At 37.8% G+C, this 26,860-nt stretch overlaps 1 protein-coding gene across 2 annotated transcripts in view; it reads right to left on the bottom strand.

Annotated features, from left to right (window-relative positions):
* Window positions 1–26,860, bottom strand: part of Btaf1 (B-TFIID TATA-box binding protein associated factor 1) — a 112,776-nt gene that overhangs the window by 15,748 nt on the left and 70,168 nt on the right. The window contains exons 17-34 of one of the 2 annotated variants that reach the window (XM_029554328.1): window positions 26,761–26,788; window positions 26,446–26,560; window positions 25,777–25,951; window positions 24,169–24,372; window positions 18,021–18,447; window positions 16,616–16,806; window positions 13,892–14,045; window positions 13,159–13,268; window positions 11,634–11,835; window positions 9,747–9,895; window positions 7,498–7,650; window positions 6,938–7,059; window positions 6,678–6,845; window positions 5,994–6,071; window positions 5,267–5,396; window positions 3,223–3,364; window positions 3,006–3,136; window positions 557–682 (exon numbers count right to left, since the gene is read on the bottom strand). In XM_029554328.1, coding sequence (XP_029410188.1) covers window positions 557–682; window positions 3,006–3,136; window positions 3,223–3,364; window positions 5,267–5,396; window positions 5,994–6,071; window positions 6,678–6,845; window positions 6,938–7,059; window positions 7,498–7,650; window positions 9,747–9,895; window positions 11,634–11,835; window positions 13,159–13,268; window positions 13,892–14,045; window positions 16,616–16,806; window positions 18,021–18,447; window positions 24,169–24,372; window positions 25,777–25,951; window positions 26,446–26,560; window positions 26,761–26,788 — 2,805 coding nt within the window. Of the gene's footprint in view, window positions 1–556; window positions 683–3,005; window positions 3,137–3,222; window positions 3,365–5,266; window positions 5,397–5,993; window positions 6,072–6,677; window positions 6,846–6,937; window positions 7,060–7,497; window positions 7,651–9,746; window positions 9,896–11,633; window positions 11,836–13,158; window positions 13,269–13,891; window positions 14,046–16,615; window positions 16,807–18,020; window positions 18,448–24,168; window positions 24,373–25,776; window positions 25,952–26,445; window positions 26,561–26,645; window positions 26,789–26,860 lie in introns of both variants that reach the window. The other variant, XM_008849604.2, reaches the window with a different exon arrangement.

Below are 26,860 nucleotides of genomic sequence, written 5' to 3'. Positions count from 1 at the left end.
CACAGTGAGTTTGCAGCTGGCCTGGGCTATGAGACTGTCAAAAAAAAGTTAGGGGGAATGGCTCAACAATTAGCAGCACCTAGTGCTCTTCCAGAGGACCCAAGTTTGAGTCCCAGCACTCATGTTGGAGAACTCACACCTGCCTTTAACTCCAGTTCCAGTGGACCATGGAACAGACACTCTTCTGGACTCAGTGAGCACTTGCACTCACATGCACATACCCACAGAAAGACACATATTTACACATAATTAAAAATAAATCTTTTTTTAAAGTGGTTTGTTTGGGGTTTTTCTTATCTTGAGACAGGGTCTCCCTGCAGCCCCAGCTGGCCTGGAACTTGCTATGTAGACCAGGATGACCTTGATCTCAGAGATCCACTTGCCTCTGGCCTCCTGTGTGCTGGGATTAAAGGTGTGCACCACCATGTCTAGCCTTAAGTGAATATTAAATAGGTATACTTTGACAATTTTTGCATTATATACAATATTAAAAAACTGAAAATAAATCTGTATTTTAGTGTTCTATATAAAAATTTCCCCATTATCTATAATCTACCTGGAACACATGACCTGTAGCTTTAAGTTTTGGTTTTTCTGTTTCTTCAGAAAGTGCAGCTGAAGACACTGTCTCATCAACATCACACTTGGCACGAGATTTAGCAAAATCTTCATAGAGCTGAACCTGTAAAATTGTCCCCATGGAACCAGTTAAATATGCATTTAAAAAAATTCTTCAGATACATAGCTAGTAAAGTCAAGAGTAGTACATTAAACCTGCCCTATTAGGTGAAAACAAATTATGATACCTATAATTTGTTATTTTGGCAAGTTCCTTTAAAATCACATTGAAAATTTTTCTACCGTTTAAAAAACATATTTTCTCAAGAATTTTCTTAAGAATTGGTCAGATTTTCTACAAGAAAAATCTTTTTTTTTTTTTTTTAAACTTATGTGGTCAAAGATGCTATAAGCACATTCTGAGATCAAATTTTAAAAGAATGTTACCACAGGCTGGGCATGGTGGTGCAGGTCTTTAATCCCAGCACTTGAGAGGCAGAGTGCTGTAAGACTGTAAAGTCAGCCTGGCCTACAAATAAGTTCCATGCCAGCTGGGGTTACAGGGAGAGGCTGTCTCAAAAAACAAAAAAAAAGAAGAATGTTACTGCTAGCCTAAACTGAGAACTCAATATAATGTAATGCAATAATATAATGTAAAAGGAAATACAATCTATAAAAGGCTGAAGAACAAAAATCACAGAACACAAACCCACAAGTCCTAAATAAAGCCATGGAGTTCCCTTCCTTTATTTAAATGTGGCTTGTGCCTGTTATTATAGCACTACCACCAGTATACTGCTGAAGTTTTTTTTCACAGAGCAAAAAGTATCTCATTATTCTTAAAACATTCTTTTCAAAATACTAAAAATCCAGGTTTTAAGAATGAAGGAATGGGGAACCAGAGAACTGAGGCATAGAAGAATCAGAGCCCTCAGCCTCCAGACCAGTATACTGCCCACTAAGCCCACATGGAATAGATCAATGCTGGCTAACACACGATCAATTAATATACAATGGAGAAGGAAAAGGTAAGATTGTGGCTATAGCTTTTATTCATTTCACTTTACCAAATCAACTAATACTGAAATAGAGCATAAACAAAACATTCAAACAGAAAAGTCTGACTTAGGAGTATTTTCCATATATCCTTACAAAAGTACAAGGAAAGGCTCACAGTAAGTTTTTTGATAACAGGGGCTGGAGAGATGACACAGCGATTGAAGTACCTGCTGTTCTTACAGAGGACCTGGGTTTGGTGCTCAGCACCCATATGGTGGCTCTCAACTTCCTATAACTCTAGTTCTAGGGGATATGACACCCTCTTCTGGCCTCTGCAAGTATCAACTATACACACGATGCCAAGTATCAACTATACACATGATGCACATACATACATGCAGGCAAAATAGTCATATTAACACATAAAAATAACTCTATTAAAAAGTTCTCTGATAATAGTCTCTATGTACAAAATCATTATTGTATGGAAGGCAAAATTTATTTGGAACATATATAGCAAACAACTAACACTTCAGGGGCAGTAAGGTCACACTGATCTAAGTTTCACACTTAACCCTAATATGTTATTAGGTAAGTTACTTTTTCTGAGCCTTTTTTTATCTGACAAAATGGGGATTACTAGTATCTACAGTACTCTTGGGAGGATGACACAAGAGCATTCAGGGGTTTGGCCCTAATGAAGATTAGCTTACAGTAGCACTGTTCTTTCCCTTTTTACTCTCTGAAAATATTAAGTAAAAAGTCATATATTTGAAATTCTGTGCTACTTGATGTGGTGAAATCTTGTGCTACCCCATTCTCTTCTGCCAGGGATGTGAATCAGCCTTTGTTAAGCATATCCATGCTGTATATGGTACCTGTCCATTAGCCATTTAGTCCCAATTCCAATACAGATAACTGCCATGGTTCCACAATACCTGTGTTCAAGTACCACTACTTTCACTCAATAATAGTCCCATAGTGCAAGAGTTGAGATGCTACAGATTTGGATATGCCAAAGAGAAGCCATAAAGTGCTTTCTTTAAGTGAAAAGGAAAAGATCTTAATGAGGAAAGGCAAATATGTGTGTGTATGTTGAAGTTACAAAGATTAACGGTAAGAATGAAACATAGCATACATGTGGTTCAGTACTAGTAATGGTTTCAAGAATCCACTAAGGGATCTTGTAATATAACCATCATAGATACTACCTCATCAACAACTTAACCCAGTTAGCCTTTTTAACTAACTAGACATATAAGAAAGTAACTATGATACTGGGTTATATTTTAATGCTATATTCAAAATGCACACATCTAAACAGATTCATTTGGGCTTATCTACATGCATTTGATAAAACCAAAGGCTAAGGCTTTTAGTATTCTGAGTTATGCAAAGCATTCTGCTAATAACATTCTATCAACAACTACAATGATAATATTCCTCACCTGGAGAGGACTAAGAGTACAATAATAATCTTGAATAATTTTAGGTGGAAGATCCTGCAAAACATCTTCTTTCATTCTTCTCAAAAGAAATGGCAGGACTTGGCGGTGCAGTGCATCCATTGCTAGAACACCTGTTAATATTGAGAGCATTGCTTTTAAAAAATTTGGAGTGAGTTATACTCACTAACATGAGGACTGGTCTGTAGTACTTTCTTACCTGCTTCCTGTTCACGACTGGAGCTTCGCGCATCTCTACTTGCTAATATAGGTTTGCCGTATCGAGCAGCAAACTGGCGTTCAGTACCCAAAAATCCTGGCATGAGGAAATCAAATAATGACCACAGCTCCAAAACATTGTTCTGGACATAAAAAAAAGGAACACTAGTTATCTTTTATTCTGGGATTGTTTCCTTACACTTTTAAAAAAAGGAGCAGTGGGGGCTGGAGAGATGGCTCAGTGGTTGAGAGGACTGACTGCTCTCGCAGAGGACCCAGGTTCAATTCCCAACCCCCACACGGCAGCTACAAACCATCCTTAACTCCAGTTCCAGAGGAATCTGAAGCCCTCTTCTGACCTCCGAGGCATTGCATGACATGGGTACACTCACATACATGCAGGCAATACACTCATACAGATATAAAAATAAACAAAATATTAAAAAAAAAGGAGCAGTAGTGAAAGGTCATTATGATGACACAGATGAGAGATTATGACAACATTATTAGGTATGTAAATCTCTTTTAATCTACAGTCTTAGATCAGTATCCTTAGAGAAAATTTCTACCCCTTTGGAGGTAGTCTCCTCCACCAGAATGAAATTTGAGTCATAACGTTTATATTCTCCTAACAGTGCATCTGAAGTAGCAAATAGATAGGAAGAATGTTTCTGATTCTCTTAGTTTATCTTTGATATTCAAATTGACAGCAATATTTAAGAAATCTGGCCAAAAATTACGAAGTAAACTTGGAAGAGTTTGATTATCAAAGTCAAGTGCACCTAGAATTTATGGGAAAAAAAAAAAAAAAAAAAAGCAAAGTCTCCATGATAGGGCAAGTTTCTTGGGGAAAAAAAATGAAGCCAGAACTTATCATTTTCCTAACAGATCCAGAACCTAATGTGCTGCCCACTTCCTTCCTCTTCAGGAGCTTCCTCATCCAGTCCAGGCTCTGGCTCAGCACACACAGCTGCCCTCTCACTCAGACCCCTTCTAATCCCACTAAAGCTCTGCAGTACAGAAACTCACCTGACAGCTTCAGAACTAACCTGTTAAGGTGAGGAATGGGGAAAGAAGAATGGCTTTTCATTAGAGAAGATCCAAAATGAGGTTTGAACCAAATAAAAGTAGTGGCCTATTTAAAAGCACTGTGTTGTTTCCATGATGTTCTATACAGGGTTTCACTCTGGAGAGACGGCTAAGTGGTTAAGAACACTGGCTACTCTTTCAGGAATCCAAGTTTGGTTCCCAACACCCACATGGGGGCCAATAACCATCAATAACTCCAGTTCCAGGGGATCTGAGGTCCTATTCTGACCTATGCAGGCATTGTATGCATGTGATACAATTACATACATGCAGACAAAATGCTCCTACACATAAAATTTAAAAGAAAACACCAAACACACACACACACACACACACACACACACACACTCACTCACTCATTTTTAGAACTGGAGAATAACCTCTTATTAACTGGAAGATGATAAGGTCATCTTCCTACCAAAACTGGCTATCCAGGCTAGATATGAATATGTGCAATAAATTCTCAGACAGCAGAATCTTTCATACTTCTACTATATGATGACCAGTTTCTAAGTTGGTTCTAGTCTTTCAATGCTAAATGAGACTGCAGGGTAATATTACTGAAGTAGAATGGTCAGTGTAAAGTGTGGTATCTTTCATTTTATATATGTTTAAATTTATATGATATGTTTATATTTCAGTTTAAATATGACCTTTAAAACTTAAGAAGCAGGAGATTTTGAGGTCAGGCTGGTCTCTGAAGCGAGTTCCAGGCCAGCTGGAGCTACATAGTAAGACCCTGTCTAAAACAATAAATAAAAATAAAAAATTTTAAATTTGCCTTGTTTGATACTGGTGCATACCAAAAGAACCGTCATAAAAGCAACAAAACTACTGGAAATTTTTTTGGCATCTGTATAAAATAAAAAACTCTTCAATTCACTGCCAAATGTCACACCCACTATCTACCTGGCAAATTTTTTGTTGCCGTTTTAAAAAGGAAGAACAGTAATTACCTGGATTGGTGTTCCAGAAAGAATAATTCGATAATTAGCAGTCAGTTGTTTTACTGCCTTTGATAATTTTGTTTTTCCATTTTTTATGACATGGCCTTCATCAAGAATACAGTAGTTAAATTTAATATTTCTATGGGAAAATAAACAGAAAATTTTATTGTCTTTTCCTATACATCAAACACTATAGGAAGTATCTTGGAAGCAAGAAAATTAAGTATTTTTGAATTTGATAATAAATTTTTCTCTTTTTTTGCCGGAAACACTTCAGAGAAATAGTACATGTAGAAAATGCAACATTTCTTGCTGGGCATGGTGGCACACGCCTTTAGTCCCAGCCTGGTCTACATAGCAAGCAGGCCAGCTGGGGTACAGGGAGACCCTAGCTTGAAAAGACCAAAAGAAAAAAAAAAAAAAAAAGCTCTACAATTCTGAAGTGAACAGATGCATGAATTTTAAACGGTGTACACACACATGTAGCTACAACCCAGAGAAATAATATGTTCCAACAACCTGGCAATCTTTTTTGTGCTTTCTCCCACCTTAGCTTTTAAATTTAAACTATCAAGCATTCACTGTACAAATTGATGGGTTTTGCTATGGCATTTTCATGCATGTGCATCATGGCTGTTACTCCTATGCATCACCCCATTACCCTCACTTATCCGCCCTCCCACTGGTTCTGTTTTTATCAATACTACATATTTTAAAAAAATATTTTAATTCTTACCTAAAGAAATCTATGTCATTTCTCACAACATCATATGACGCCACTATCAGATTATGCCTTTTTACTTGGTGCTGTAACCTTTAAGAAGGAAAAAAAAAAAAAAAAAAAAAATCAGGAAATGGGGATTATAAAGTTTTTAATACAATTTTAAGAGTGAAACTACAGACCGGGCATGGTGGCACATGCTTGTAATCCCAGCACTTGGGAGGCAGAGGCAGGCGGGATCTTTGTGAGTTCGAGGCCAGCCTGATCTACATAGTAAGTTCCAGGACAGCTGGGGCTACAGGGAGACCCTGTCTCAAAAAGACCAAAAAAAAAAAAAAAGAGAGAGAGAGAGAGAAGAAAAAGGAGCAGGAGAAAGAGGAACTCCTAGAGGAGTGTATAAAGAATGGAAATAAAAGAACAAGGAGATGCTATGGTCACAGGGCTCCTCAAAGGGGCATAGAGAATGGCCATGGTTCCAGATAGTTCCTCATCTGTAATATTTCAAATACACAATGGATGGTTAAATCCTTGAATTCTGGTAAACCTTCACTGATGATATTATCCTAAAGTACACTCACCTTTCTTAAGTTGAATTTCTAAGTCATGAAACCAAAAGAGCTAACCACAATTCATTTTTAGTAAATTTTACGCTTCCAAACTAGTGTTTGGAATTACACGTTTTTGTTGTATAGGTCTTACCTTATTCTTTCAGTGGGAGGTCCAGTATAATGCAGGGGATTGAGATATTCTCTGGAACAAAATTTACCCACTTCATCTACCCAATGACCTGTTAATGTTGGTGGACAGACCACCAAGGAAGGAAGTGGCATACACTCAGCTAGTTTTGATCTTGCATATTCCTGGGCCCTTTACAACAGCAAAAAAAGAAAGAAAATAGGCTATTTGTTTACATTTCTCAGAATTAAGAAATGTTATTTTGAAATAAGGCCTTAAATTACCTCTGACAATGATCTCCTGCTAAAATGCAGATAGACTGCAATGTTTTTCCTAAACCCATGTCATCACACAGAATTCCATGAAGCTTATACTTGTTAAGAAAGGCTAACCAGTTCACACCATCCTGTAAGGTTGGGGAGAGAAAGAAAAATTATATATGTGAACAGATCCCAAGAATTCTTGTAAAACACATTTGCACAAAATTAAATCTTTATATATGCAAAAGAGAAATAAATCAACATAATCATTATAAGACTCTAAATCCAGGGAGTTGGAGAGATGGCTCAGTGGTTAAGAGCACTGGCTGTTTTTACAGAGGACCTGGGTTCAGTTCCAAGCACTCACATGGTGGCTAACAACTATCCGCAACTCCAGTTCCAGGGGATCTGACACCCTCTTCCGACCTCCACGAGTACTGCATGATACATGTGCACTACATACATGCAGGCAATACATTCATGCACATAAAATAAAAAAATTTTTTAAAAGAATCTAAATCCAAACATTACTAAATCAAATAGAAAGTGATTATCCATATTTATAAGACTAAGTATGAACTTACCTGCTGATATTTTCTTAGTTCAGCATTAATTGGTACTGGAATCTTGTAATTTTCTAACTTTTTTCCATCTAATAATTGCTCTAAAAAGTGTCGTTCTTTTGCTTTCAACTGGATTAATTCTTCTGACATGTTTGGAGGGTCTGGAATGCCTGCCTGAAATGATTTTTTAAAATATATTAACACTAAGTTGAAGATGACTCTCAGGTGATAGAGTGCTTATCTAGCATTCACAAAGCCTTGGGTTCAACCCCAACAATGCATAAACTCTATGCTTATAACCATAGAACTCAGGAGGCAGAAATAGAAGGGTCAGTAATTCAAAGCCATGTTCAACCAAAGAGTTTGAGGTCAGCCTGAGCTACATGAAATCCTGTCTCAAAAAAAACAAAACAAAACAAAACAAAAAAAGTTGCTGGGCATGATGGTGCATGCCTTTAATCCCAGCACTCAGGAGGCAGAGGCAGTCAGATCTCCGTGAGTTCAAGGCCAGCCTGTATCTACAGGTTCAGTTCCCAGCACCTACAAGGTGGCTGACAACCATCTATAACTCCAATTCAAGTGAATCCAACATCCTCTTCTGATCTTTGTGGGCACTGCATATGCATGTGGTATACATCAGGCAAAACAGTCATACACATACAATTTTTCTTAATCAATAAAAAATGTTTTTAAAGAACATTTTGACAAGGCAGTAAAAATGCTGTATCAGTCCTTGATGAGTATGAGACAAAATATGAAACATATATATAAAAACACTGTTCCTTGTCAAAATACAATATACTGAGAAAAGTACTGTGCAATTGTTTGTTTAAACTGAGCTTTTTTTCCCTTAAATAATCTAAAGTCATGAGTACTCTACCAATTTCCTTGACATACTCATCATACTCACAGACTTACCTTGAATGTATCTAGCCTTATGGTTCATCACTGATTTATCATACTGTGTGTGTGCCCACGCGTGCACGAAGGCCAGGAGGATGAGAGCGTCTGGCTCTACAACTCTCCATCACAATCCCTTAAGTCTCTTCACCAAACCCAGCGCTAGGCCAGCCACCAGCAAGTCCAAACAATCCTCCTACTCTCTGCCCCTTATAGTGTTCAGGTGACAGTCACATGTGGCCACAACCTGGCTTTTTATGTGAGTGCTGAAGATTCAAACTCAGAGCCTTATACTTGTATAGCAAGCAGTCTTACCCACTGAGCCATATTCCCAACCGCTGTCATATTCTTGAGATAAATACCACTGCAGCTTAATGATAGAATACTTGACTAGCACGCACAAGGTCTTAGGTTCAATCCACAGTACCACAAAAAAAACTTTTTGTTTTTTTGTTTTTTCCAGACAAGATTTCCCTGTAGCCCCAGCTGACCTGAACTCAATATATACACAACCAGGCTGGCCTTTAACTCACAGAGATCCATCTGCCTCTACCTCCCAAGTGATGGGATTAAAGGCATACGCCACCACGCCCAGCTGCACAAAACACTTTTAAATAAAAAATTTTGATTGTTACTTTTGAATCATCATATAATTATTACTCTACATATTTACACAAATTTACCCATGGAGATACAGAATACACAGTAACATAACAGGATTGTTTTGTGTTGGAGTTTTGGTGGGGGGTGGGAGTGGAATATTATTACAGGGGGTCAACCTGAGGTATTACAGTGATGAACCTGAGTTCAATCCTGAGGACCCACTTGGTGGAAGGGAAAACCAACTCCTCCAAGCTGTCCTCTGACCTCTATATATGCACAAGCGCATCACACACACACACACACACACACACACACACACACACACAATCAATGAAACCAGGCTTGGTGGTGCATGGCTTTATTCCCAACACTCAGGAGGCAGAGGCAGAGGCAGGCAGATCTCTGTGAGATTGAGGCCAGCCTGGGATGGCCTACATAGCAAGTTCCAGGTCACCTGGGGCAATATTATGAGATCCTTTCTCAAACTAACAAAACAAAACAACAGCAAAAATAAAAAACTAAGCAAACAAATGTTTAAAAATAGTTTAAGCTGGGCATGGTGGCGCATGCCTTTAATCCCAGCATTTGGGAGGCAGAGGCAGGCGGATCTTCACGAGTTCGAGGCCAGCCTGGTCTACATAGTGAGTTCCAGGACAGCTGGGGCTACAGGGAGACCCTGTCTCAAAAAGGCCAAAAAAAAAAGAGGTATAATTATTGTGAACTTACAGAAAATAGTTAATTCACAAATCAAAATATCTTCAACTTACCTCAAGTGGCATCAATCTAATTAGTGTTGCAAAGCACTGAGTAGCCATGAACCTCACACTGTCTGTCTGATCACTCATTCTTCCCAACACAGGAACAACTAAAAGAACAATATATGGAACAATACCAACGTCCAACTGTTCCATTACACCTGAGTAGGTCATTAAGGAAATTTTGAAATAGTTCCCAAGTAGATGGTTTCACAAACATACAAATATACGAAGATTGTAAACAGAATTTTTAAAATCTGTTCTCTGGAAATTTCATACATGTATATAATACATCCTGACCACTCTGCTTTTTTCTTGTCTTGTTTTGTTTTGTTTTTTTTTTGAAAGGATATCCCAGAGCACAGACTGACCTTGAATCTTCCTGCCTCTACCTCTCAAGTGCTGGGTTTACAGATATTTACCACCCTGCCTGGTTCAAGAGTGTGATTTCTATTATATAACCATAACTTGATTTGTATACTACTACTCCTTTGAAAACATTATGCAAGTAGCTCATAATTCAAATACAAAATTATTTTTTCTGAAAAAGGATAGAGAAAATTTACTAAGGTTTTTCTTATTAGAAAACTTTCTGCAAGGGGCTGGAGAGATGGCTCAGTGGTTAAGAGCACTGGCTCTTGCAGAGCACCCAGGTTGGAGTCCCAGCACCCATATGGCAGCCAACAACAGTCTGTAGCTCTGGTCCAGGGGATCTGACATCCTCTTCTGACCTCTGCAGGCACTGCACAGCACAGGTGCATTTACACATATGAGGGGAATGCACTCATACACATAAAATAAAAATATAGCTGTGTCACTACAAAATTAACTCAAACTTCCCACCAGGATCCAGAAAGTCATCAACTGGATATACCAAACCTAGTAAGCTAAGTATAGCCCTCCTGTAACCTTGAGTAATGAACCAAAGTTTCTACTCATCTGCTCTTATGACTTTTCTTGCTCTGAGATACAGGATTTACAGACTTTGATTCAAACAATGGCTGCCATGTTCTTAACAGAGGACTTGCCAGTACCTTTCTAGATGTCTGCATATTTCAGCAAAGGTCAAAGATTCATGCAATCTGAAGAGAAACCAGCGTTTAGTCATCTTGAATATTTCAGTCATTTTCCCCTGAAGGAATGGACAAAGCTTGAAAGCATACATTTATAAGATAGGTACTAACTACCTAGTACCTAGTTAATACTAATAAAACATTAATTATAAAATAAACAGATCGGGGGGCTGGAGAGATGGTGGAGCGGTTAAGAACACTGACTGTTCTTGCAGAAAACCTGGGTTCAAATCCCAGCACCCATATGGCAGCTAACAACTGTCTGTAACTCCTGTTCCAGGGGATCCGACAGTCTCTTCTATCCTCCGTGGGCACTGCACAACACAAGTGCACTTACCTACATGCAGGCAATACACTCATACACATAAAAATAAAAAATAAAATATTTTTAAAAATAAACAGATCAGTTACTAGTTCAAAAGTACATAAAACCACTTTGCCTACTAAAGTTAGATGTCTTGATAATTCCTCCAATTTTAATGTGAAAATTTTAACAATAAAATAAACATATTTGTTAATGAATTTATAGTGAAATTAAAACACTTCAAAATAAAATGTAAAAAGTTGTCATTTTAGAACAAAGCAGATTTTTTGTCTTTTTGAGACAGGGTCTCCCTGTAGCTCCAGCTGTCCTGGAATTTGCTATGTAGACTAGTCTGGACTCAAACTCACAAAGATCCGCCCGCCTGCCTCTGCCTCCCAAGTGCTAGGATTAAAGGCGTGCGCCACCACACCCAGCATCAGATTTATTTTTTAAATAAGTCAACTTTATTTTGGTTATTCTTAACTAATATTTCTCAAGGTCTGACACAATAAAGAAGGATACAGGCAAGTGCTTCAATTGCACCTTCTTGTTTGACACTGTCATCAATTGCTCCTAGCCACGGAAGCACCTTCTCCAGAAAAATATTCATTGTTTCCATGGTAGCGATTTTGCTCATGACCCCTATACAACGAGCAGCCATGTGCCTCGCTGCAGTGCTGGGGTACTGAAGGCACATATAAAGATGAGACAAATGCTGTACCAACTAAAAATTTAAAAAAATACAGGCAGTTAAGACTACTTATTAGGGAACACTCACTGAGTTCAGAATTCCTGATTTCATTCTGGGCACCATACTCAGGTATTTTCATTTCCTGGCTTCCCACAGCATCACTACTGCAGAGCATAATAGCACCTCACTGCTAAATGTCCACTGCCCAGAACACCAAGGTTCCCAATGATAGCCAAATATCTGCCCAACAGTTAGGTCAGTCTTGCATTCCAGCTGAGTGCATGTTGCTTATTATGAAGGGTAAGGGGGTACAAATGGAGCTCTGTCTTTCTTTACTCATGATAAAAAGGGGAGGGTCTCAAGATGGGGACTTAACATATAGCTCATCTCAAACTTCTCCACTCACACAATCCTAATTCAGCTTCCCAAAAAGCTGGGACACAGATACAGCCCATTCTGGCTTATCAGAAAATTTTAACAAGTCAAAGGACATACTTCATTCTTTCCTACTACCTCCTAGATTCAAAATTTATAAATTTTTAAAAACTGTTACATAGTAACAGAATTGGAGCTAGAACCCTTTACAATGCAATAAACTTCAGAGAGCTTCCCTAATGTATATGGAAAGAAAATATTCTATGAAAAAAACAAAAATTCTCTCATCTACTTTCCTCCTCCCTCTCTCCAAACTCTTTTGTCAGAAGTTTAACAGTAAGCTGGGCATGGTGGCCAATGCCTTTAATCCCAGCACTTAGGAGGCAGAGCTACATGGATTTATGTCCTGGTCTATATGGCAAGTTCCAGGTTAGTGAGGGCTACATACTAAGACCCTATCTAAAAACAAACAAACAAAAGCAATAGAAAAAACAACCCCCCCCAAAAGTATAATAGTAAAAAAGCCAAACCAAACAAACGAAAGGCCAGAAACAGAAGCTAGTGTTCCCTCTGTCACTGACCAATTCTATCTTAAGACACATAGCTTCCTTCCACCTTTGGACTTATCCTGAAAACAAGTTGTACTGTCCATGCTGTTCCTTTCTCGGAGCTACATTATTAGCTTTATTCTTAGGCTGGTCTAAACAGCATGCAGTTTTCCTTCCTCTTTACACCTGGCTCCTTTAGCAACAGAGCCCTTTCCATAATGCCCCACATTCTGTTTCCAAGTTGGTATGCTATCATTCATGCACCTACCTCACAAATCCCTTAAGAGATATGCTGTCAGTAAAGAAAGAACCTACTTACACCACATAAAAGGAAAAATGCAATTACTAGGGATGAATTTTTTTTTCAAGTACTAAAAGTATTTAGAAAGACCAATTGTCTAATTTAGAGAAATATCACACTTGTACTAATTACCAAAGGATGAAGTTCAGAATCCATTGAAGCTGCTGCTGTTTCAAAAACTTGCAGGGAATTCACTAATTCTTGAGCAGGACCATCACCCCTATCCAGGAGGGACTTTCCATCTGTTCAAAGAGAAATTTCTATCATTTTGTAAATAATTTTTCAAAACCTAGAGTCTTCAAAAAAAAAGATTAGTACTTCCTTGGCTAGTATACAGGTACCAACACCACTTTTTGTGCTAAAAATGGCATGACCTTACATACTAAAGTACTGCATTTAAAGCAACCACGGAGCTTGAAAATAATGATCCACTTCAAGTATCTATTTTTCAAAATACGTAAGAGAAAAGGAAAACGTATTAAAAAAAACATGAAATAAAAGTATTTTTTTAAGAGGCCGAAGAAATGGCTCAGCAGTTAAGAGCACTGGCTGCCCTTGCAGAGGACCTCTGTTTGATTCCCAGCACCCACATGGTGGCTAACAACTGTCAATAACTCCAGTTCCAGGGGAATTCCAACACCCTCTTCTGACTCCACCAGCATTACATAACACGGTTGCATTATACACAGGCAGGCAAAACACTCCATACACATAAAAATAATAAAATAATAAGAAAATATATTTTTTAATCAATCTTCCATTTTAGAACTTAGCTGCTGATCTGGAATAGGTATAAACATTTTTATTCTAAAAGAATATATATATGATACAGACCAAAAAAAACCTGAGAAAAATGTATGCATACCAAAATTAGTTAGATCAATCATACTCTTCAGTGGGCCAACCATAGCATCCCAAAGATGTGGCAATTTCACTGCCATTTCAGCACCAAAATGCTTCACTATAGTTGTTAAGGCAAACTCAGCTCCTCTCCGTTGTACCAGGTAAGGTTTCTGACCCTAAAATTCAAATTCAGCTGAAATCAGAATTTTAGAAAAAAAGCACTTTGCATTAAAATTTTCATCGGGAGAATTGGATGGGGGGGAGGGGTGAGACATGGTCTCACTATGTAGCCCCACCTGGCCTGGAACTTCCTATGTAAACCACCCCAGGCTGGCCTTGATCTCACAGAGAACCAGCTGCCTCTGCCTGAAAATAAAGGTGTATGCTAATACACTAGACCTCATCAAGAGAATTTTAAAGTCACCATCTTAAAGTTGACAGTGCTTGGGAGGGAGAGGGATGGGTAAGGAAAAGACAGTTGAAAGTGCCTCAGTTAACCAGTGAAAAAAATTACTGCATGTATTTACAACTGTAAACATTCACCAAGAATCAAATTCACACAGGTCTAGAACTCCTAACTAGACTTTTTAGCCTGAAGTAAAATAAGGAATAGAGTAAGAAACAAAAGGATACATGCAAGTTTCTACAGACAGTCATCAGTGGCATTTTCTTTCTCTGCCCCAAAGAAACAGCAGAGATGACTGAGATGAACTCTCCTTATCTTATTGAAAGTCACTTAAGGGAAATAATGAAATCATGTTTATGCTAACCCCAAGAGTGATAACGTTAAAAAAATTTTTTTTAATTTATTTTTACTTTATGTGTATGAGTATATTGCCTGAATCTATGTATGTGTACCCGGGTTGTACAATTCCCAGGGAGGTCAGAAGAAGGCAACCAATCCCTTGGAATTGGAGTTACGGACAGTTGTTAGCTGCCATGTGGGTGCTGGGAATCAAACCTGGGTCTTCTGTAAGAACAGTTACTGCTCTTAATTGCTGAGCCACTTCTCCAGCTCCAAGATTGATAATTTTTTCTTCAGCAGCAATTAGTCATGCAATTAGTCATAAAACTGCCTTCTTTGTCAAAGAATGCACACATGCACACTTTTAAAGTAAAGTAGAAGAGCTAAGCAGAGTGGTGCAATCAGAAGGCAGGATATTATCATGAGTTTGAGGTCAGCTAGGGCTGTACAGAGAGACCTTGTCTCAAAAAAGCAAAACAAGGCCAGGCGTGGTGGGGCATGCCTTTGACCCCAGCACTTGGAAGGCAGAGGCAGGCAGATCTTTGTGAGTTTGAGGCCAGCCTGGTCTAAGAATTCCAGGACATCTGGGGCTACAAGGAGACCCTGTCTCAAAAAGACAAAACAAACAAACATTCATTCCTTCATTAATAATGCTACTGTGGCCAGGCGTAGTGGCGCACGCCTTTAATCCCAGCACTCGGGAGGCAGAGGCAGGCGGATCTTTGTTGAGTACGAGGCCAGCCTGGTCTATGTACAGAGTTCCAGGACAGCTGGGCCTACAGAGAGACCCTGTCTCAAAAAGACAAAAAACAAAACAAAAAAACAAAATACTACTACTGTGAAGGCTATGGCTATGGTTCAGTAGTGGGGCACTTGCTTTGATCCCCAGCCCTGGAATTCTATAACTACTAAGACTACTGTAACTGAAAGACTGAAATTTCAAAAACCAACCTATTTTTTTGAGACTTTTTTTCTTTTGGGGAGGTGGGGGTGGGGGGAACTACTCTATGTAGCCCTAGTCTGGCCTCAAACTTGTAATCCTACCTCAGTCTCCCAAGTATTAGGGATTACAGATGTGAAGAACGCACCCAGCTTTAAGCACTTTTTAAAACATTGGTTATGGGCCAGGGATGTTGCTCAGTTGGTAGAATGCTTGCCTAGCATGCACAAAGTCCTAGGTTTGACTCCCAGCACTGCACAGACCTGGTGTGGTAGCACAGAACTATAATTCTAGTACTTGGGAGGTCAGGGCACAAAGATCAGAAGTCAAGGTTAGGATCAGGGATCAAGGCATCCCTGGCTACACAGTCAGTTGAAAGCCAAGGGAGGGATGGAGGGAAGGAGGAAAATCATCAGATATTTTAAAGTAGTTTGCAATGCAGAACAGAATGAAATGGAAAACTCATATAAATCTTCACAAATATGAAGCAGACATATCATTAAATATGAGGGAAGAAAAGATTCAACAGTGAGATAACTGGCTGTTCACATGGAAAATGATACTCAGATCCTTACCCTAGTAAAAGACATTTAATAGAACATCTGGGTGACTAAACAGTAGGTGATAATGGACATTTGTAAAATTATTCTCAGAATATTAATAGGAATTATTGACACTGATGGAAAGGGAAAAATCAGCTATTACTGCTCTTTATTATCTTCTTTGCAGTCAATACTGTGAGAGCAAATCAGGTCACATCTATAAATAGCTTATGTACCTATGATCAAGAGGGCTTCTTGCTTAGAGAGGTAAGTTAAATTGGTATAAATCCTAAGAGGAATGAGAAATTTAAAGAAGTTTGCTATTTTTTTTTTGGTCATGTTGCTAGAATACTTCAGAAAGCTACTGGTACCTGTTCTTTTACTTATAAGTACAAAAAAACAGTTCTGAAAGCTAATAATAGTTCTCAATCTATAAACCAAGTATTTTTTTCTGTTCTTTCTTTTTTTTTTTTGTCTTTTAAAAGCAAAAGCATTCAAAGAAAAAAAAAGCCCATTTACCTCATCAAGTTCAACCAGGATATTTCCACCACTTCCTGCAGGAAGATCTGCTATTTGAGCTTTCACTGCTTTAGGTGTAGGACCTCGCCTGCTTGTGATGGCAAAAGCTGCTTTTTGATGCCTATAGAGTGTAATAATACCTCTGTGTTTGGTGACAGTATGGTGCATGCCATCTTTTTCTGAGTTGGATCCTAATAAGGAATAAGTTAGTCATTTAGTTAAAATATAGGTAACTAAATGTTTCCTGCTCCAAAAGAGACATAATTTTTAAACTCTGTAAGGCCTCAATTGCTACAGAGGGCTTTGCTGTTGTTAGACAATGAAATAATAGCAAAACTGTCTACACAGGATTTATACTGAACACAATGGAAGTTATAGAATCACGTAAACAATGAGAAATTGCACATGTAATGAATTCTTATGCCTAGGCACAAGAAACATCAAAAATTATTTCAAGCAAATCTCTAAAAGAATTGTTTATATTCACCATGAATTCAAAAAAGCATTAGCCACTGCAAAATACTACTGCCTCACACATAGATGAGACTCTGCTACATTTCTATATTAAGATTCAAAGTGGAAATTTCATTTTCACTTTTTTCAGTTATAAAAATATTACATTTTGTCGCTGGGCGTGGTGGTGTATGCCTTTAATCCCAGCACTTGGGAAATGGAGGCAGAGGCAGGTGGATCTTTGTGAGTTCGAGGCCAGCCTGGTCTACATAGTGAGTTCCAGGACAGCTGGGACTACAGGGAGACCCTGTCTCAAAAAGACCCCCCCCCCCAAAAAAAATTACATTTTGACTAGTTTAGTTTTTTTCCTAAAACCTTCATTATAAAAAAATTGTTGCTGGGCGTGGTGGCGCACGCCTTTAATCCCAGCTGGGAATATAGGGAAACCCTGTCTCAAAAAGACAAAAAAAAAAAAAAAAAAAAAAAAAATTGTATAGTAAGAGTGGTTTTATATAAAAATTTTCTACATAAAAATAGAATACTTGGTTATTTAGTATTACTTGCCAATAGAGTTCACTTACCTCATAAAATGGGTACTAGAGAATCAAATTATGAATATTTAATACAACTAGTTTTCCAGCCTTGTGATAATAAGCCACACAGTGATGGCTGACAAAGTGATGGAATGGAAAACACAGATTCAGCATCTTACCTCAGTTCTACAAATGGCTTATTTGTATTTAAGGGGGCTATGACTGATTAGCAGATATACAAACTGATGCAACAATTTTGTTATAACCAAGGTTTTTCTGAGGATGGGAAATGGGGGGTAGGAGCAAGGCATGGTTTCTAAAAGGAACTATACCTGTGCTTAAATTATACCCATAATCAAATGAAAACAAATTTAAATGATCAATTCCTTCTCTATGCAAACAAGGGTTTAGATATATACCTTTAGAATTTTCATGGCCACTTTGTGTTGGTACTGGACATGTTACACAGGGAGTTAGATACGGGTCCACACACAGAGAGCTACAGAGGTTTTTAATGATTTTTGAATTGGGGCAGGGTGTCCTTGTTGTGCACTGCTGAAGAAGTTTAGCTATGCACTGAGCTGCATAGTTCTGTACCAGTGTATTCTCTTCTTTTTTAATGGTCTCCATTAGTGGTTTTATGATAGGATTTAATTTCTCCGGAAGCTGCTGCAAGCTCACAATGGCACATGCAGCAAAAGTATGGACTCTCAACTGTAGCACTTGCCACTCCTGGTTGGTCTCTGCCACTGTCATCTGGACCCGCTGTCGTTTACTATCTAACTGCTGTAACACGTGAGGATCTAAATCAAAAGTTGATGTGACTTCATTAAAAACAGTAGTTACCTAACAAAAAAAAAAATAAAAATAAAAAATTATTACAACAACCTCAAACAGCCTGCAACTCTTAAACGGCAGACAGAAGTTTTCTTTTTCACTTGCTGAAGCTACACAGTATTATTTTAGTACTTAATAAACTAAATGTCTACACATCCCAACTAAAAGTTTACTTTAACCTGACTTAACACTAGCATTATATTCTTTAAGAAAAGACATATTCTCTTGAAATAATTAAAAACATTTATTCTCTAATATACCTAACTTCACCTACTTGGTAAAATGCAAAAGCTACAAGCAAATACAAATATAAAAATTCAGACTTCTTCTCAACTCAAACACTTTTAGAGTAATTGTTTGCTGGATGGCTAAGTGTCATGAACAGAATTATTTTCATTCTTTGATTTCCTTTCAGGTAGAAATGCCTAGGTGACAGAAGATGAAACAAAAAGAAAACTCATGCAGTAAGTCATTCGTTATTTGTCTATAGACTGTGTACAAAACTCAAAGACGGCTGTACCAACCTACAAGCCTCAATAAGACTGTTCAAATCATCTTAAATTTATTGAGATACAATTCATATACCATAAATTAAACCATTTGAAGTACATGATTCAGTGATTTTTAGTATATTCAGAATGATTCACCACTTTCATCAACCCAAAATGAAACTTCATATCCATCAGCAACCACTCCTTATCTCACTAGTCCTCAGGAGTCTACTTCCCTGTTTTATGCCAGAGTCTATTCTGGATATTTCACATGAATGAACTCACAATATAAGAAGTCTTTTGTGGGTTTTATTCATACATCATACATCATTCATTCATCAATAATCTCAAGGTTCGTGTATGTTGTAGCATTATTGACACTTTCTTCATTTGGGTTCTTCTTACCTTTTGAATATTACAAATAATGTTGCTCTGAATATTCATGTACACAAAGATTATATATTGGTTACATAACAAAATAGTAATCTTTGTTAGGTAAATACAATTATTGAGAGCCTTCACAAACAGACACAGTCGGATACTTATTGATTAAAAAAGCTGGTACACGCTGGGGAATTTCTTTTCTGAGACATTCTCATCAAGTAGTACAGGCTGGCTTCAAACATAATCCTTCTGCTTCAGCCTCCTGAATGCTGGAATTATAGGCATGTGATACCACAGCCAGCTAAGAACCTAACTTTTTTTTGAGGGGGTGGTGCTTTTTGAGACAAGGTCTCCCTGTAGCAGCAACTGGCCTGGATTCAATAATGGAGACCAGGCTGGCCTCAAACTCACAGAAAACTGCCTGCCTCTGCCTCCCGAGTGCTAGGATTAAAGGCTTGCACCAAAACCTAGAATTACCAATTCCATCATGGACAACACTGATAATGCTGAACTTTTATTATAAAAAACAAAGCAATTACATAAGATCTTATTTTTTTTTATCAATAAAAGACTTTAAATTGTAGCTGTAAGAACAATGGCCAAAAAAAAAAAAAATCACATATAACTTCTATCTTCTACTTTGTTTTGAAGTTATATTCAAGACTTATTTGAAATTGTTACACTTAAAAATTTCTACACACTGTCCTAAGTAGACTATGTCAACTTTCCATAACTACAGACAACTGAGGAAAGGCTTTTCAATAACCGCAACTTCTATTCATTTAACCTATATTTACTAATGCTAAAAGATGAGTAAGATTTAATGTCTTAATGCACCAAAAGAAAAAGAAAGAAAGAAAGAAAGAAAGAAAGAAAAGAAAAGAAAAGAAAAGAAAGAGAAAAGGAAAGAAAAAATAGATCAATGTGGGGGAGAAATATTAAGAAAAGAATAGGGATAATCTAACATTAGATAAGGCAAGTTGCTGAGGCAGTAGAACTACTTAACCCCACCAGATGGACTTGAAAGACTGTCCAGTCTATAAAGATGAGGGTCAACACAGAGGAATCATGTCCTCCATGCTTCCAAGCAAAGCTGACCATGGTTGAGCAGGACCTTTGACTTATTTTTACATAGGCGGAACTGGTAAAAGAAAGGAGCCAGGGGCTCCTCCCAAGCCCATGTCACCCCTGAGGAACAGATCCTCAAATGACCTTAAGAGTAAAAATAAATTGGTTTATCTGGACCAACTGTATGGCCTTAAACACCCAAAAGGAAAGTATAACCAAAGATTAAAGGGGTCAATATAATTTCTTAAGAGTCCATATGCATAGCTAAAGGCTATATAACAGCAACAATGCCAGATAGGAGATACCTTCTTTTGAGTTGTTGGCCAGGGTGGCCAAAGGGATTCCCAGATTGTAACCCAGCATAGAACTGGGAAAATGAATAGCAGACCCCAATCTTATCCAAAGGAATACTGACAACTGATTACCAGTAGGTGAGGAACAGCTGACCCTCTAAAACAAAAACCTCTAGATAGGCTGACTAGATTCACCAAAAGGGCAAGTGCTGGGGGTGTCGACAACACAGCAGACAGTAGCAGGGATATCAAGAGTATAAGGGCTCTAGTCGGGGGAGGGAGGCTATGGGAGGGTGCTATCGGGGAAATGGGTGTAAAAATAAATAAATATATATATAAATAAATAAATAAATAAATAAATAAATAGAACTTATGAGAAAACAACAACAAAAATATGCGTAAACCCACGCCTGTCTGAAAATTTTTTTAAGTAGGTAAGGATGTGGTCAGAATGGCACTGAAGGGCTATAATTAGCTTAGCACAGCCTACGGGATAAAATGGACTGCATGGAACTCTCTGTAGACTTAAGAAAAGAATCAGGACCTAGGCACAAAGTTCCAAGACCTCTGCCTGGGCTGTAACAAAAGAAACAAAGAAAACATATGAGACTTTCTGACAGAAAATGCTGACAAGTTTTGCAAGGGTGAAAAAAACCTCAGTTTTAGATTAAACTTGAAATGACAATAAGATAATGCAAGTAGAAATGCCTAAACATAAACAATTTAGAATAGACAGCATTGTTTAAGGATAAGAACTAAATCATAAGAATGGAAAGAGACAGAGAGAAATGCCTCTTTCTATGGAAATTCATGTACCTGTCAGGTGAGAAGAAAACAGGAATGAAAGGTACATAAGGCTCTTAGCTAAGGCACCTTTCAAAATTACTCTCCCCTCAACGCCCTCCTCCAGAATTTTGATGTCTCTATGCTTTTCTTCTATCCTGAGTCAAAACCAACAGAACGGTAAATAGAAAAAGAACAGTAGTTTCACCAGGGAATACAGGAGCTTAGATTTAAATCTATCACTGGAGAGAGAGGGAAAAAATCGTGATGTCTAAAACATAAACGTGAATACTACAAAACTTTATTATTATTTTTTAATTTTTATCTTATGTATATTAGCATTTTGCCTGCCTGCATGCAGATGCAACAAAGCATGCAACGTCCACAGAGGCCAGAAGAAGGCATCAGATGCCCTCCAATTGGAGTTATGTCACAGTTGTTAGCTGCCACATGGGTGCTAGGAACCTAACTTAGGTACTCTTGCAAGAGCAGCAAGTGCTCTTAACCACTCAGCCATCTCTCCAGGCCAACAACAACTATGCTAAAGGAAAACATATGCAAATTTCTTTACCACTCAGATCTAGGAAAGAGTTTCTTAGATCACAAGAACCATAAAAGCAATAACTGGTTAGCTGGGCATGGTGGCACACGCCTTTAATCCCAGCACTTGGGAGGCAAAGGCAGGCGGCCTCTGTGAGTTCAAGGCCAGCCTGGTCTACATAGTGAATTCCAGGACAGCTGGGGCTACAGGGAGACCCTGTCTCAAAAAGACCAAAAAAAGTAATAACTGGTAAGTTAGACTTCCGAAAATTTAAAAATATCTGCTTATCCAAAGACAACAAGGGTGAGCAAGATGACTGCTCAGTTAAAAGTACTTGCCACACTAGCATGATGACCTGAGTTCCATATCTGAAACCCACATAACAGGAGAGAACCAACTGTCAAAAGTTTTTCTCTGACCTCCAAATGTATGCACATGTGTGTATGATGTGTGCATGTGTATACGTGCACACGCATGCACACACATACACATGCACGCATCATACACGCAGAAACCATAATAGATAAGCTGAGCCTAGTGGTGCATGCCTTTAACCCCAGCACTTCTAGAGACAAAGGTGGTTGGCTCTCTTTGAGTTCAAGACCAGCTTCATCTACATAGGGAGTTTCAGGCCAGCCAGAACTACATAGTGAGACCTTGTCTCAACACCCTCCCCCCAAAGTAAATAAAACCCAAAGACACCAGTAAGACAATTAAAAGGTAAACCACATACTACCAGAAAGTATTAAGAAAGCAATGTATCTGGGACAGGACTGGAATCCAGGATATACAAAGAACTCTTACAACTAAACAGCAAACGTAATTAAAAATAGACAAGAGCCAAGAGCTGAAAAACTTTCAGAAGGTAAGATATGTAAATGGTCAACAAGATACAAAGGTGTTCAACATATTCGCCATAAAGAAAATGTGTCAATTAAAACATCATTGCCACAATCACAATTATTATGTAGTGGGGGGCAAAATGATATAACCACTTTGAGAAAAAGATTCATAGTGTAAAAAAGTTTTTTTCAAATTTCTTTACTTGTTCAAGGAATTGAACTCAGGGCCTTATACAAGCTAGGTAAGTACTCTACCATTAAGCTATACCCCTACACTGCTATGTATGATTTTGTTTGTTTAAATAAAACAACATTATCTCTCTATGATTTAGCGGTTCTGCCATATATTTATGTAAGAAAAATAAAATAAAACTGTATGTCTACCCAGATTTGTATAAAAAAGGGTTTCTAGCAGCTTTGTTCACAATAGCCAAAAACTCAAAACAGAACAAGTATTCATCAACAGGAGAATGGCTTAAACTAGTTGTGGTATACTCTATTCAACCCAATTAAACCCAGTAATAAAAATAAATTACTAATATACAAAACATGATGAATTTCAGAAATATTGCCAAAAAATCCTTATGCTCAAAGTACAATATATGATGTCATTTATGTAAAAGTTCTAGAATGAGCAAAATTAATTTATAATGGGAAAAATTAGAAGAATAGTTATGTCAGGGTAAGGATAAGAACGGATTAATTGAAAGTAGTGATAATAGCATATTCTCTATTTTGACTGGATTTCGGTTTTGCAGGCTTATGTATTTGTGAAAATCCAATAAATGGCCCACTGAAGATCTGTGCCTTTACCTAATGAGTACAAATATCTGAAATTTACTTGGAAATGCACCAAAACATTAGATGGATTGGTGGCCCAAAAGACAGAGATACTTTTATATATGTGATATGGCAAACTTAGTAAAGTGTCTATTGTTGTTTGTGCAATTCTCTCACTTTTTCTATTCTATCTGCTGAGTACACGAGTAGGTTTTATGTACTACTTTTTTTTCGGCCTGTTTACAGTGCACACTGAAAGGACAAATACTCAAGAAATCGTAGAGGAGCTTCTATCCTCTCCAATCTTAAGCAAGATGGAGAAATAGCTAAATTTCACAACTTTCTTCCAAGAAGATTAAGCAATCCCCATCCTTTAATTTCAAGAAAATTCAATACAACATCCATGTCCTTTCTAAAGAATATGGATGACAGGCTTCCAAGCCATAGGTAGATTCAACAAATTAGTATGCTTTTTGTGGTGACACCTCATGACTTTTAATTTTTATTTCATGCTCTATCTAAAATTAAGAAATTATTTCTTTACTCACCAGGTCATTAGCTTGATCTATTGTTAAAACACTGTTGTTTACTCTATTACCAACTTCAATATGTGCATCAGCTAATGATGATATAAACTGTTTACATTCATTCTGCATTCGTGTGAATGGAACAGCAATTTCATCATAATACAAATGTTCTGAAAGGATATCAAGTAAACGTGGCTGCACAGCTAGGGAAACAGCTTTACATTCCTAAAATACAACAGAACAATATTTAGGGCATATACAGAAACATAATGGTAGAGATGCATAAATCTTCACTGTAGACAACCAAATTCTAAATTTCCACTGATCTCAATCCATACTGCTGTCTCCCAGAATAGTTACACAAAGAAAAGGTACAGCCAAACTACTCTAAATTTTAATATGAATGACTGGACATGCACCTGTAACTACTATAAGTCCATTAAAATGTCAACCTAATTATTCTTAATGTATTCTGAATTTATTAAAAACTTACACATACAAATAAATATCAGAGATTTAAAAGTACATTGCTATAAAATAGAAATCAACATCTGGCATGCACTAACTAAAAATTTATTAAAAATTCATTATTAGATATCTTTAACAGTTTAGCCACAGCGTCACATGCTGTACTGTAGAAATGGATATATAATTTAAAAGCTACTTACCTGCCCCCAAATTTAACTAACCCTTCCCACTCTCTCTGGTTGTTGCCTGCCCCAACAAGAGGGGGAATGGCCTCAGTGGTGAGCCATGAGGGATTCTGTGGGCTCTGGGTGATCAGCCTGGGCTTCACAGAGTAAATCCAGAGAAGCTCTGTGAGGGTCCAGAAACCGAACTGTCAACACTTGCTGTTGAGTCTGAGAGGCACAAAAACACAGCATCACTGCCTCTCCAGCACAGAGTCCTGACTAAAAGACAGATAAGCTTTGCTTCTTTCCAGAGGCAAGGCAGGGGTCTCAATTGCAAAAAAGCATTGTTCAATTACTTTTAGACATATCCTTGACAAACTGCTAAGAGGCAGTAACAAGCAACTCTCACAGCAAGTGCAGACAGTTAAATTTCCAGAATTCCACTCAATGGAATAAACAAAACCAGCAGGAAGTTTCTTTGATTTACAGAAGCAAGTCTTACATAAAACTGCACATCTTATAGACGCTTAAGGTTAAAGAGGCTAGAAGGGAATTTGATTTGGAAATATGAAAATCTGAGTTTAAATATGGAGATTTCTTTTTCTTGTGACTACAACTTCTGCCCTTGTTACTACCCACATAAATAGAGCTTCAAAACCACAAAAACACTGAAAAGGTGCAACCTGAGAGATACACAGAGGAATGAAAAACCACCTGGATACATGTAACCCAGAGATTGGACTACATTCATGATTTAACAGGGAGCTTTCTTGACAGACTATAAAGAGTAAAGCCTAAATATGAACATAGCTCATAAGTACAAATATAAGTGCTAAGAAAAAAGTTTAAAGTTAAAAGTAAATGGAAAATAGATGTTCAAAATAATTTAATATTTTCCAAACACTGTTAGGTGTTTCTGGAGAAATTTTTTTACTTCTTATCCTACATGCTAATGGAAACTGGTTTTACAGTTTATAACTTTAGGGACATAGCTTACCTTTTGTAAAGCAGCCCATTCACAGATTACCAAAGCAACACTAATTCTCTGTAAAGCAGATTTGGAATTCAGATGGAAGAGTAGTAACTGGCCAAGGGATTCTGCTGGTTTAATTTCTTGGGTTACCATATTTACACCTGGATCGCAAATACAGCAACAAAGTGCACCCAATAACCTAAAGGGGATAAAAAGGCCATACTATAGAAATTATCTGAGGTAAAATTTCTACTACTAAAGCCAGACATTTCCCCATAAGGGTCTAACTCCTAACATCTTCATGAATACACAAGTACTATTTTTGAACATGGGGATCTAATGTAGTCCAGGTTGGCCTTCATCCTCTCTATGCAGCTTAAGAATGACCTTGAACTCCGGATCCTTGGCTCTACTTCCCAAGCTCTAGGAGTTTAAGTGTGTCACCACACCTGGCTTACACAGTGCTGGGGATCAGACCCTCTGCATGGAAGGCAAGCAGTCTACCAACTAAGCTACAGCCCCAGAACTAAATTCTACTTTTAAAACTTCTAAATATTTACTTGTTTTAAACTTTTCTTAGTAACTAGTATGAAGAAGAATGACTGATAGCCATATGAAAACAGTCTTTTGGTTAAGTATCTTCTGGGGCCAGAATTTTCAAACAATGATACCTGGCACTTGGTGAACACTTACTTAGCTGCCATTATCCTGGCCCGCATAACTACAAAATCCCTGGTAGCAGGGTCTTCCATGATGGTGTCTGCACCTGCAATATACTCCTGAAGCACTTCTTTATTCTGGATTTGGCCTTGGCGTACCACAGTCTTTTGGTTAAGTATCTTCTGGGGCCAGAATTTTCAAACAATGATACCTGGCACTTGGTGAACACTTACTTAGCTGCCATTATCCTGGCCCGCATAACTACAAAATCCCTGGTAGCAGGGTCTTCCATGATGGTGTCTGCACCTGCAATATACTCCTGAAGCACTTCTTTATTCTGGATTTGGCCTTGGCGTACCTTACCACCTGTTTTTTCCTAGGAAGAAAACAGAAGGGAAAAAAAAAAAAAAATTCAATTATTAAAAACCAAAGAGATTTATTGGGAGGC

This window comes from Nannospalax galili, unplaced genomic scaffold, assembly GCF_000622305.1.
Source record: "Nannospalax galili isolate Female #2095 unplaced genomic scaffold, S.galili_v1.0 scaffold384, whole genome shotgun sequence".
Lineage (NCBI taxonomy): Eukaryota > Metazoa > Chordata > Mammalia > Rodentia > Spalacidae > Nannospalax > Nannospalax galili.
The sequence above is the reverse complement of the archived record's forward strand: the minus strand, read 5'-3'. Positions and strand labels throughout refer to the sequence as shown.